Source organism: Trachemys scripta, chromosome 2 (assembly GCF_013100865.1).
Source record: "Trachemys scripta elegans isolate TJP31775 chromosome 2, CAS_Tse_1.0, whole genome shotgun sequence".
Lineage (NCBI taxonomy): Eukaryota > Metazoa > Chordata > Testudines > Emydidae > Trachemys > Trachemys scripta.
In genome coordinates this window covers 33,794,619-33,808,309 of record NC_048299.1, presented here as the reverse complement: position 1 = coordinate 33,808,309, position 13,691 = coordinate 33,794,619, and the positions used below count along the sequence as shown (strand labels likewise).

The 13,691-nt window shown below is 39.1% G+C and overlaps 1 protein-coding gene across 4 annotated transcripts in view; it reads right to left on the bottom strand.

Annotated features, from left to right (window-relative positions):
- The window catches only part of ARHGAP21 (Rho GTPase activating protein 21), a 194,517-nt gene that overhangs the window by 93,187 nt on the left and 87,639 nt on the right, over window positions 1–13,691 (bottom strand). For all 4 annotated transcript variants that reach the window (XM_034760239.1, XM_034760242.1, XM_034760238.1 and 1 more), the window contains exon 3: window positions 12,761–12,785. In XM_034760239.1, coding sequence (XP_034616130.1) covers window positions 12,761–12,785 — 25 coding nt within the window. The remainder of the gene's footprint in view (window positions 1–12,760; window positions 12,786–13,691) is intronic.

The following is a 13,691-nucleotide window of genomic DNA, read 5'->3' as shown; positions in this document are numbered from 1 at the left end:
AAAAAAAAAAAAAAAGAAATCTATGCAGCTTGCACCCCATATAATCTGGCATAGCAGAGAGCACTGGTTCCTGGGAAGCCTTTTATCCAATGAGTGGAGGGCTACAGAATCCTCCAGTGATGCATGTTTTACAGTTATTGATCTCTTGATGTTTGCAATCATATACAAAATTGCTTACTTGGCAAATGAAGCGTAATCGTGAACTGTTTCAGTAAATGGAAAACCATGATTCCTATACTGCAATCTGAGGACCAGCAGTGTCTATGGGAGCACTTGCTGATGGTCTGCAGAGGGATATCAAGTGGGTATTCCTTATTTTTCAAGAACTAGATTACATTTAAAAAGCTAAAAATAGAAAAGTTATATTACAAAAGTCTTCAGTCTATCTAAGCAATTTCTGCAGTTGCCATAGGGATGTTATTTCATCATCAGTGGAAAAGGAAGATTATTCTTTGTTTATTTGCTCATTTATACATCAGTGATGTACTAGCACGCATGCCTATCACCACATCCAAGGACATTCATTTTAGTGCCTCATACCCAGCAATGTACACTAATGGTAAGAGCCTATTCCTCTTTTCAGTACAACAATCCAGATAGATCAAAATGCTTGGATTGCAACCTGTGCGCACGTTCTAATCCAGGCCACTGGAGGCTGGAAAAATGGGGAGAGCCCTGGACAGATACAAAAATTTGGATCTGACCTGCCATCTGCACTCCACCTCCCGCAACAGTTCTCAACCAGGCATCTGTGAGCCGATTTCAGGGGCCCCGTGGGGCAGAAGCCCATAGCCCCAATCCCCGGTGCTACCTCTAAGGGATAGGTCCCTAAAATAGGAAGATAAGTGAGAAGACTTCATAGCTAAAAAATATCATTTAAATGATTCTGAAGCAAAACATTTTATGCCAATTCTGTGACATACATTAAAGTGAATATATTCTAATACCAGTCAAGCCAGATTTGGAGTTTTGAATATTTTCCGTATGAAGTTTAAAAAATTAAGAACTTGATTTTGTTACATGTCTACCCTCTGCTTCTGCTACTTTTCTGCTAGATAGCATACCTAACAGATTCCCCTCCCCCCCCCCTTCCCCCCCGGCCACTCCCTCCGAAAATCTTTTTCCCCATTAAAGTTGGTCTTGATTTTTCCACAAGAACTGTCTGTGTTCCACACTCTGAGCTCCTAAATACAGATATTCTCTCTAAACTGTAAATTTATTTTCCCCTGTTGGATAAAGTGTAAAAGTTACAATTATGAGAGAGGGTTTACCTACATAAACATTCAGTTTGTGGCAAGCACAGCGGGGTGGGAATCTACCCCACACTAGCCGTTAGTGTGCATCAGCAGGGTCCACACAGAGTGTGCGACAGACCAGTTCAGGATAGATTTATACCCCAGCTTACCACAAAAATGTTCTCATATCTTTGGTACTTGAAGCCCAAGGCCATCTCCTCTCAGAGTTTTAAATATAAACCCAATATTGCACATTCTAGAATGTGCAGTTCAGTTTTGGGGACAGAATAAAACTGGAAACCTACTTTTCTTTTTCTTCTATTCTAACAGAGCAGTTCTACAAAGGATGAGCGTGGGACCTAAAATCATTGTGGAGAAATAAATCATAAGGCTTTTAAACAAGACCTTTAATAAAAGCCAGACGACACAAAACTATGAATGACCACTGGTTGATGTTCCATAGTCCCTCACTTGACAAGTAGTGGCCACAGAATACAGAAGGCCCATCTCTGCTACAAACAATGATGGACATTTTCTAAATGAATATCTTTAAAAAAAAAAAACGGAAGTATTAAGCACTGGAACCAGTGGAAGATGGCTTTGGCAATGTAGACTGAACACGCAGATAGGTAACCCTCTTCCAGAATTGCCAACCTAAAAGGTTCAAGAATCACGAGTTAGATTAAAAAGCCAATCTCATGGTGTGTGGTCTTTTTAGACTGAAAATTAAATCGTAAATGCACACAAGAAAATCACTCAAAAATGCAGGCAATACATCTGGCTAATATTGTCTCTTAACTCCTGGGATAAGGTAGTGATCACTCTCTCTCCTTCCCCCTTTCCTAGACTCCAAGTTCCTCTCCATCCAGAAGGGGCACTCCCCCATTTACTAACTCCCATATAATGCATTCTTCCTCAGTGTTCTGTCCCCTACATTCACCACCATTGCCTTTTGTTCATGCACAGCATACAAAGGGTTAATTTCTGAAAGCACTGTATCAATGCAAAACCACAAAGTTTGTGGGTGGAATTAAGTTCATTCAGAACAAGAGCGGTCACTGAAGTCAACTTTCTATATCTGCAGAAGAAAACACAAGAAGTGATATAGAAGACTAATATTCTTAACAAGAAAGAACACTTGACTTTCTCTATCATACCAGAACCTACCCAAAGCCAAAACACAGGCTTAAAATACCAGGTCAGAATTTTTATAACTTAAATACTTTAAATGCAGACACCTAAATCAATAATTAGGTTCCTAAGTAACTAGCTTGATTTTTAGGGTAATAAGCACCCACAGATCCCAAGGAAATCAAAGACATGAAGTCTTATAGTAGCTCCTCAGTTTGTGTTCCCTTACAAGAGAGGAAACTGAGCAGTTCACATATTACAGGTAGCATTCACTGTTCGGGAAAGATGAAAAATTGAAATGATGGTAGTTGCTATGGATACTGCTACACAAAAATAGGAGAGAAAATGGAATGAGCTAGAATATCATGAACTAGAATACCAAAATATCTTGTAGGAATTAGATTTCCAACCTCAATTTTTTGTGTGCCATAATATAGCACAAGACACTGAAATAAATTTGTTCAGTTCTCAGACTAAAAGGGTAATTCAGTAGAAAGACCAATCACTATTTACTTATAATTTATGAACCATCTCAAAATAGTATTAATTTAGATCAAAGAAAGAAAACCAAATACTGAATAGTTTTAGTGGAATACATCAAATGAAATATCTTAAGTATCCACGCATTAACACTTTACACTGTTCACTAGTCAACTACAGCTTATTAGCATTAGCCCAAGACAATACATCTGACCTTTTTTCCAAAATTAAAGTGAGAAAATCATGATGCTCATTCTGTCCTCTTGTTCTGATACATCTACCATGACCTGTTTTTCCCCAAACTTAATACATCCAGCAACTGCAACATAGTGGTATAGCTGACGTACATCTGTGTATGTGTGTATATATATAAAAATAATTCAAAAAGTGTTACAATCCTGTTTTAGAAACATTTGTGGATTAATGCAACCCAGGGGAGTAATTTTTGAGTACAATCAGACAATGAGTATGCTGTAAACTGTCCAAGGAATTCTTGTGTGAATTAAACGTGAAATATGTGCTCAAACCCTTCTACTGTGAATGAACAAGGATAATATAAATATTTGCTAGTCACTCCTGTACACACAGCAGTTACTACACTAAATTATTTCAGTCTCAGTGTGAATTCAGGATAGAATCATTTTCTAATGAACAGCATATGAAAAAAGGTAGTAAGAAACATTGAATAGACGACTCCCAGACACTACCAGAGCTGCCACTAAGAATATTAATCTGTATTTCTACTTCATACATACACACCCACACACCCCTACCATCACAAAGTTGTGACTATTTGTAGACAGAAAATTAAATATCAAAACAAGTTTCTGAAAAATATCCCCCCACCCACCCCCGGAGTGTAGACATACCCCAGCACTCCAGGGATATCAACAGAGTAGTGTTCCACTTACTAAACTCCTTGTTTTACTGATTTTAACTATATCCATGGTAAACCCACAATGAAATTACTTAAGAGTGGATGGAACCATGGCTAATCAACATGGGATGGTAAACGCCAAATAACCAGCAAATCTCTCTTAAAGATATAAAAAGATGACAATGCTTATCTGAGGTTCTTATATTATGGTTTAGCATTGTGATTTCCAAACTTTTGAAAGGTGACTCCATCCCACACTATTCAGGAAAATGAAAACTAATGCCTATTACCATCCAATCCCATGGCATGTTCAAGTCTTACACATCTTGATTCACAATGCATCTTCCACCTTTTCCCTGCCCCATGCAACAGCGAGCTCTTTTACAGGGGTGCAGTCCACAATGTGATGCTAACAGGCCAGATGCCAGCACATGCCAGAGTTTCAGGACAATTCACTTTTATGTGAATATCAAAGAAGTGTTAGTATACATTCAAACTAATTCACTCGTATGTGGATAAAGATCAAAGAAGATGTTGATTGCATTGTTTTCATGTGTAGTTCGCTATTACAATAGTTCTACATTATGTGTACCCTGTAATTAATTAACCCTAGATCAAAAGTGTTTATTAGTACTAAAATGAGAATGTACTTGATGTGTAAACTTCATGCAGACTAATGAAGGAATGTTGTGTGCTATTACATTAAAATTTGCATCATGTATATCTCTGTAATTACATTTACCCATCAAATGTGATTGGAGCCTTGGAAATGTAAATGAAGGTGGTGAATAACCTCAAAGCAAGGTTCAACAATATGAAATCACAGACTCAGTCTGCATTTCCTGTTTATCAAAACCCATGTGGGAGAAGACACTGTTCAGATTATTTTCTGGAAAAGCTATAAAATGGATTTCAAGGAATGATCCTGTACCTCTGAACTATTTGAACACTCAGACAGATCCACAAAGTTATTTTGCTTAATCCTGAGAGATTTATGGAGTATATTACTACATCTCTGCTATCATTTTGAGCTTACACACTTAGACTCACCTATTAATGTATTTTACCTGCTTTAACCTCTTAACTCTCCCTTATTCTTAGCCAATAGATCTTTAGTTAGTTTACTAGAGAAATTGGCTGCCAGCATTGTCTTTGGTGTGTGATCGAGGGCATCCGTTGACCTGGGGTAAGTGACTGACCCTTTGGAGTTAGGAGTAACCCAGGGGTTCTCAAACTTCATTGCATCACGATACCCTTATGACACAAACATTACTACACGACCCCAGCAGAATTTCCCTAGAATAATTCCTAGAGCATATCCTTTATACAAACATCCAATCTTCATTTAAAATTTGTCAGTGATGGAGCATCCACCTGATCCCTGACAAGTTATTACAATGGTTAATTACTCTCACTGTTAAAGACATGCACCTTATTTCCACTCTGAATTTCCCAACCATTTGATTGTGTTATACCTTCCGCTGCTACACTGAAGAGTCCACTATCAAATATTTGTTCCCCATGTAGGTGCTTAGAGACTGGTGCTTAAGTCCTCCTCTTTATTTATTAAACAGATTGAGCTCCCTGAAACTGTCACTATAAGGCATGTTTTCTAATCCTTTATTTATGCCCATTACTCTTCTCTGAACCCTCTCCAATTTATCAATATCCTTTGTGAACTAGAGACACCAGAACTGGACACAATTTTCCAGCAGCAGTCACCCTGGTGCCAAATATAGAGGTAAAATAATCTCTCTCTCCTACTTGAGGTTCCCCTGTTTATGAATTCAAGGATTGCACTAGCCCTTCTAACCACAGTATCACACTGGGAGCTCATGTTTAACTGATTATCCACCACGACCCCCAAATCTTTTTCAGTCACTGCTTCCCAAGATAGATTCCTGTGATCTCTTGGTGCCAAATGGCAGAGGGCACAGGGTGAGTATTGAGTTTTACAAGAATCTTCTGGGTCAGACATATGCATAATAGTTCACCAAAGGATGGCATGTGAGGTCTCTCCAAGAGTCAGTAGTCAACTGGTTGTCAAAATCACTGAAATATATGTATGGCTAATATTTACAGAATTATATATCTATACTAAAAGTTATGTTCTTAAGCAAGAACATTTCTGGAGCAAGGCTGGTCACCAGGTGGTGACATACCCCTCTCTGAAAGGAACATTTCCGAGGTGACAGACACCTATCTCCCTGTCTGGCCATTTATTTATTGTATCCTTCATAACGTAGGCCTGTTTGCCTATGGCGCCACAGACAAAAGAAGAGAGTGCAAAATCTACAAGAGTGGTGAAACACAGCAGGGGCTGTCCTGTTTGTGACCAAAGAAAGGATTGTTAGGGTATATCTGGAGGATACAAAGAAACAAAGGATCCTTCACCTGGGAGGCAAGTGGACAGCATACTTGTCTCATGAGAAGACATCACAGCCAAACCTGAGTGAAAATCATTGCAAGCTTGCAGAGGAGCTTGTTGGACCATTAATGTTGATTTTCAAAAAGTCCTGGAACTTCCCCAGTGTTCCAAAAGACAAAGAAAGCTAATGTTGTGCCAGTATTTAAAAAGGGCAAATCAGGTGACCCGGGTAACTGTAGGCCTGTTAGTCTGACATCTGGGTAAGAAAATGGAACTTCTGAGGGACTTGAAGCAGGCGTCAACCGCTACATTTTGTTTAAAAAAATAAACCCCAACACACACACACACACACACACACACACACAGTATCTGCCCCAAATCTTCAGCACGATCTCTAAGCAAAGTTTGAATTTTCTGAGGATTTTCAAGGAAATCAGTTATTTCTGTTCTGTATTTGGAAAGAAGCAGGATGGTGTACTCATAATGAGGATGATGAACCACTGTGCACTCCATTACTGACTAAAAAGAGGACATTAAAACTGCATTAATTATGGATAAGAATTTTTATGTCAGCAGCCCTGCATAGCTTGCACTCCAGACTCCTTAGAGTTGGCTCAGGAGATCTCTGATCCAGTGGTAACTTTTAAAAAAAAAAAAAAGTTGGAATACCAGAATATTGGAAAAGTATTAATGTTGTGCTAATATTCAGAGAGAGGGGGGGGATGACCTGAGTAATTATAAACTCATTAGTCTGACATCAATATGGTTTTATTGAAAGTCAGTCTTGTCCAACACACTTGATTTCACTTTTTGATGTGATTAGAGGTTTGATTGATTAAAGGAACTACATAAATGTAATATACTTAATTTTGTAAGGCATTTGGCTTAATATCACACAATGTATCGATTTAAAAAATTGGCGCTATAGAATATCATAGAAAACACATTAAATGGATTAAGAATGAATGTGGAATGAATAATTTTAAAAGAATAAACGCTACTGCAAAACAAATCTGTTGTCCTCCAGACAGCTCTATTAAGAAATAGATACTGGATAGATGTGAAAAAGCAATTGTCAATGGGGAAATCATTGTAGAATGAGGCTTTTCTAGGGGGGGTCCACAGGGATCAGCGTTAGCTCCAGCATTATTCAATGTTTTCATCAATGATCAATAAGTAAATATAAAGTCACTGCTGACAACATTTGCAGATGACACCAAATGAAGAGGACAGGTCGCTGATACAGCAATCTGGATCATTTGGTAAGCTGAGCCCATTTAAACAAAATTAATTTTAATACACCCAAATGCAAAGTTATAAATCTAGAAACAAAGTATGCAGGCCACACCTAGAAAATATGGGGGGACGGGGGGCATCCTGGAAAGCAGTGACCCTGAAAAGCATTAAGAAGTATACTGGACAAGCAACTAAGCATGAGGCCCCAGTGCAAAACTGTGGCAAAAATGGCTAATGCAATCCTTGGATGTATAAACAAAAGAGTAGAGAGGGCTGTAAACAAATGTCTTGCACTCTGAGATTTAAAGAGCTCAATCTGTCTAATTTATCAACAAGAAGACAGAGGTGATTTTATTACACTGTATAAATACTTCACAGGGAGAAATACCAGCTACTTAACAGGCTCTAACCTAGTTGAGAAAGGCACAACAACTTTGATGCCATGGCTGGAAATTAAAGTCCAACAAATTCATATTAGAAATAAGACACACATTTTTAGTAGTGAAGGTGATTAATGATTGGAACAAACTTTGAAGGAAAGCGACAGTCTCCATCTCTTGATATCTTCAAATCAAGACTGGCTGCCTTTCTAGAAAACATGCTTTAGCCAAACATAAGTTACTGGGTGCTTTGAAGGGGGAAAATTCTATGTCCTGTGTTATACAGGTTCATATTAGATAATCTAATGGCCCTTTCTGTCTTTAAACATTCTTATGCACAATCATTAGCCAACAGACAGTATTGTTTATGTCGACCACTTCTGTTCTCTAGTGTGGTACATGGAAGGTTTTTTCAGATGAATACATCCACAGTAATGTTCCCTCCATTTGAAATAGAGGACTAACGTGGGGAATGGATTTGGCATTTCAGGGACATTTGTGTTGTAATGGGTAACGTCTTTAAGAATGGAATGGTAATTTTCTGACAGACCAAAGTTATCTGGAACCAAACAAAGAATTTCTTGAAGACCAGGGCCTGATCTCTGACACAGTAGCAGCCACTCTGTCTCATCCTCTCTCTATCCTCAACAAAACATGTTGCTAACTAAACAATGGCAATCACCAGAGGTGTATTAGATCCCTAACCAAATTCTTTGACAAAATTACTGGCCTAATTGATGGGGGAAAGCAGAAGATGAGATGTACCTTGATTTTAGTAAGGCTTCTGAGACAGTCCCACATGACTTTCTCATAAGAAAATTAGGGGGAAAATGGTCTAGTCTAGTTTAACTTATTAAAAGGTGGGTGCACAACTGGTTGAAAGATGGTACTTAAAGTCAAACTGAGAGGGCATATCTAGTGGGCAGTTCTGGGTCTGGTACAATTCAGTATTTTCATAAAAGATTTTGATTTTGAAGAGGAGAATATGCTTATAATCTGCCGATGACACTAAATGGGAGGGATTGCTAGCACGTTAGAGGACAGGATTAGAACTCAAAATTACCTTGACAAATTGGAGAATTGGTCTGAAATCAACAAGATGAAATTCAATAAAGATAAGCACAAAATACTTCACTGAAGAGGATTTGGATCACAAATTGAATCTGAGCAAACAACTTAAGTGTTTTTTGCAATTGCCTAATATTCTTGTGATTATTAATAGAAGTGTTGTATGTAAGAAATGGGAAATAATTGTCCTGATCTATTAAGCACCAGTGAGGCCTCAGCTCTAGTATTATGTCCAATTCTGAGTGCCACACTTTAGGAAAGATGTGAACAAACTGGAGAATGTCCAAAGGAGAGCAACAAAAATGACAAACATCTTAGAAAACCTGATCTATGAGGAAAGATTTAAAAAATTGGACACAGTTTGTGTTGAGAAAAGATGACGGGGAGGGCACACGTCTATATCTAACATATATTTGATAAGTCTTCAAATATATGTTAAGGGGTGTTATAAAGAGGGCAGTTGTCCACTCAAGATAGGGCTAGAAGGAATGTAGCCAGGGAGATTAGGCACATATTACAAAAAGCTATAGCAGTAGTTAAGCACAGCAGGAGGCTTCCAAGGGAGGTTGTGGAAACCCCATCATTGGAGGTTTTTAAGAATAGGTTGGACAAACCCCTCTCAGGGATGGTCGAGGTTTACTTGGTTCTGCCACAAAGCAGGGGGCTGGAGTTGACTTCCCAAAGTCCCTTCCAGCCCTAAATTTCTATTATTCTGAAGTTCCCAATACTTCATCTGTGTCAGGAAAGTGCCGTACACCCTCAACTCCTAGTAAAGTCAGTGGGAATTGAGGGTATTCACCTCCTCACTGAAGGTACTCAGCAACTCCTAATCTTACGTGGTTAAATCCCTAAGTGCTAAACACCACCAAGACAAAATCTGAAGTTATTTTATTTACTTATAAAGAAAGATGATGGGACCTGATAATGGAGAAAAACTGGAGCACCTCCATTCAAAAAAATATTCCAACAATGTGGCAGTTTTTCCACAGGCGCCTATCCACTTTGCATAAGTGAAACAAAAGCTACTACAAGGGGTCCCTGGTATACATCTCCCCCTTATCCGTCGTTTCGCATATCCATTGCTCATCAATAGGGGAACGTGTTCCGATTTATGTTGGTCCTGATCCGCATATCCGTCGCCTCACTTTTTGCGTGACTTTTCTGTGGGTGCTTAGCACCCACCAGCAGCCAGCACCCCCTCTCACCGCCACAGAGCCTGTGGGTCATCAATCAACTCCTCCCACTCCCTCACAGTGCCTCCTGAACACTGGAGAACAGCTGTTTCATGGCATGTAGGAGGCGCTGGGCGGGAGGGAGAGGAGTTGATCAGTAGCCCACAGGGCCATCGGCAGACTGGGGGGAGGGATAGCTCAGTGGTTTGAGCATTGGCCTGCTAAACCCAGGGTTGTGAGTTCAATCCTTGAGGGGGCCACTTGGGGATCTGGGGCAAAATCAGAACTTGGTCCTGCTAGTGAAGGCAGGGGGCTGGACTTGATGACCTTTCAAGGTCCCTTCCAGTTCTAGGAAATGGGATATCTCCATTAATTAATTAAGACAGGAGGTGTTGGGGGTGTGCCGGCTGCCAGTGGGTGCTAAGCACCCACAGAAAAGCCATGCAAAAGGTGAAGCTATGGATATGTGGATCTGGACCAACGTGACTCGGAACATGTCCCCCTATTGATGAGCAATGGATAGGCAAAATGACAGATCAGGGGGAGACGTATATCAGGGACCCATTGCCCTTTTCAAGAACACAACCCCAACGTATACCAGGGACCCCCAATATAGGATTAGGTGAATCTTTGATCAAGTTAAGCTTCAAGTGAAAATGCTACCTGAATGCTTCAAAAAAGTTCATGGTTTATAATTAACCCTTTAAATTAAGAAAACTACGACTAAGTCAAATCTTCATTCAGAGAACATTTAACTCTAATCAATTTCAGTTTTAAAAACATCTCTCCAAATCAGTGCTAGAGTACAGTATCTACATAACCTCTTCTCTAAGTTTTTGTACTAACTTTTCCTATTCTCACCTCTCCTCCTCCCCCACCTCATCCCACCCACACCAAAAAAAAGTGTGCAATATGCTGCTTCCCTAATCCCTTTCAAGTCTTTGATGATATTCATAAAACCTAAAAACATCAATTCGGGAAAAAATATTTCATTTTATAAATTACTCTGCTAACTTATCTTGCCAAGCAATATAAACGTGCTAAAGGAAAAATAAGCAAGCTGTTATTGCAGTCTCATAAGTAATACTGCCTTAATATATAAACAAAAAACCTTCCTTAAGCTTAAACCTATTTAATGAAGTTGCCACTAGATGGCTCCTTTGTATTACGCATTTCCCAGGAACTCTGTTCCATAAAACAACAACAAATTTGAGTGATCCCCAGATGGGATGCCCTACCACCACCCAAATATACATCAATTTATATATACAAAAGCAACCTCTGGTAACTTCCCATGTTAAATTACCTGCTTTCTTCGGTAGGCCATTTATTAACGATTCCTTGTAAAGGACTATGTAAGCACACCTTAATTTTGGCACACCGTAATTTTACTAAACTAACTGATTTCTACTTTAAGACATTACATGAAACTAATTCATTCATTCATTCAATTACAAATAGTATATGGGTATAGGCTTCCCCATTTGACCCCCTGCATGCTAGCTATTCTCCTATTTTGGGAACAGGTAACGTAAAATTGAAACAACTTCGGCACCACTGCAGAAGCCTTTTTCACTCTGGCAACTGCACCCACCTGCTTGTCTACACCCAGACTGCAGCAAGACTTCAGAGCAGTGGGTGAAAGCAGGTCCAACATCTTAACCTCCTAGGACTATCCCATCCAAAAAAACAAATACAATCGAGGATGATCTCTACAATGTGCTGTGCCTTTTGCTTTTCTTGAAGTCTAATATCAATACATATCAGTGTAGAACATGCTGAAACAGTAATAACCCTTCGCTGTTTGGACCAAGTGTCCTGCCTTATACCGTTTAAGGTACTAAAGGATGTTCTAGCAACACTATGAACATGAACACTTGATCACATATTAAGATAAAAACAAGCAAGCCTGACTATTCACCTTAACTTTATCTTGAGTTAATACTGCCCCTCCTCTAATCTTTCCACATCTGCATTCTCTCCCCCTGACCACCACTTATATTTAAGGATATGATTTCATCAGAGGTCATGGATTCCATGACTTTAATGTACCTCTGTAACTTTCTTGCCTTGAGCGGTCAGACCGCCCTGCAGTGGCAGGGCTCTAGGCTGTCCCTCCACCCTCACCCCACGCAGCAAAGCTCTGCACTATCAGCGCATACACACACATCCCTACAAGCAGTGGGACTCAGGCTTCAGCCTCCCACCCGGCAGTCAGTCCCACCATGGACAGGTCGTGGGCATCCATGAATTTTTGTTTATTGCCTACAATCTGTGACTTTTGCCAAAAAATAACCGTGACCTCAAACTTAATCATATTTAATGCACCCACTCTGCCCCTACTGCTTCTGTGATCATCAAATCATCATTCATGACCTGCTATTGGCACACCTGAGGGGGTCGCGAGGTTATTATGTGGGGGGGTCATGAGGTCAGCCTCCACCCACAAACCCCACTTCTCCTCCAACATTTATAATAGAGTTAAATATAAAAATGTGTTTTTAATGTATAAGGAGGGTCACACTCAGAGGCTTGCTGTATGAAAGGGGTCACCAATGCAAAAGTTTGAGAACCACTGACTTACATAATACACTGCTTTTCAAGTTAAAAAAAAAGTTAGGGGTGATCGAATACATCGCCTCTTGTGCTTAATGGACTTCTGCTCCAATGCCGTGTGAAGACCAATAAAAACACTTGCACTGTCACACACTTAATTTTTAAGTCGGAGATCTTAAATAGCCATTACAACGCAGACCCATTACATTACTGATGAATGATAAATAAGGAATACTACAAAAAATGAAAATGCATACCTCCTCTATTTCCATTTTCTTCATCCTGTCAAACAAAAAACAAACAAACAAAATGTAAAATTTACCAAAAATGGAAGAAAACACATACAGACAAGGTTTTCAAAAATGGGTGCCTCGTTAGGCTCATAAACCCATACTTAGGCACCTAAATAAGTGGTCTGATGTTCATGGGAGAGGCTGGATGTTTAGTACTTTTTAAAATTAGGCATTAATTACTGAAAATCTTGGCAAGGTGTATATTTAAACAAACAAATCTCATCCTACTTCCTTGATATGTCACACAGCAGCAGTCACATGGCATTATTTGATTCAAGAAAATATAATAAAATGCAAAGCTGTCCAGCATACATGCAATTAATCTAAAATTGAACGGAGAGGTTCCACATTTTTTGTCTATCAATGACTCATAAAATTGGTTCACTTTATAAGTCTGAAGTATTTTCTAATGGCAAATCCTGCAAACTCCTCCTGAAATGTAAACATCAAGCTTTGTCTGTCTGTAATATGATCAGTAAGTTTCTACACTTAGAATAGCTTAGGTGACAAATTTGTTGATGATGCTCCTTCTCTGATAGTTGCATTGACTTTTCAATATTAACAACTAAAAACTGAGTTGTGTCAGTGAAGTATGTAGCTATAACTTGAAAATACTCACGAAGGAGAAGCTGAATAAGCAATTGCTGTTTTTACATAGTCAATTTTCTGTCCAGATCTCATTATAAAGTCAATATGGAGATTCAGTAGCAACTCCACAGTGAAGGTCAACTTCCTATTCCATATTAAGGCTGATTTTATCTGCTCCCTGACTTCATCAAAATTCTACCAATTTGGAAACTGACATGGCCTTACAAAGTAGAACCTTTTCTGGAAAATTTAAGGCAAAAAAAATTAAGAAATACAAGGGGTCTCTTCCCAGCTGCCAAAAACAAAA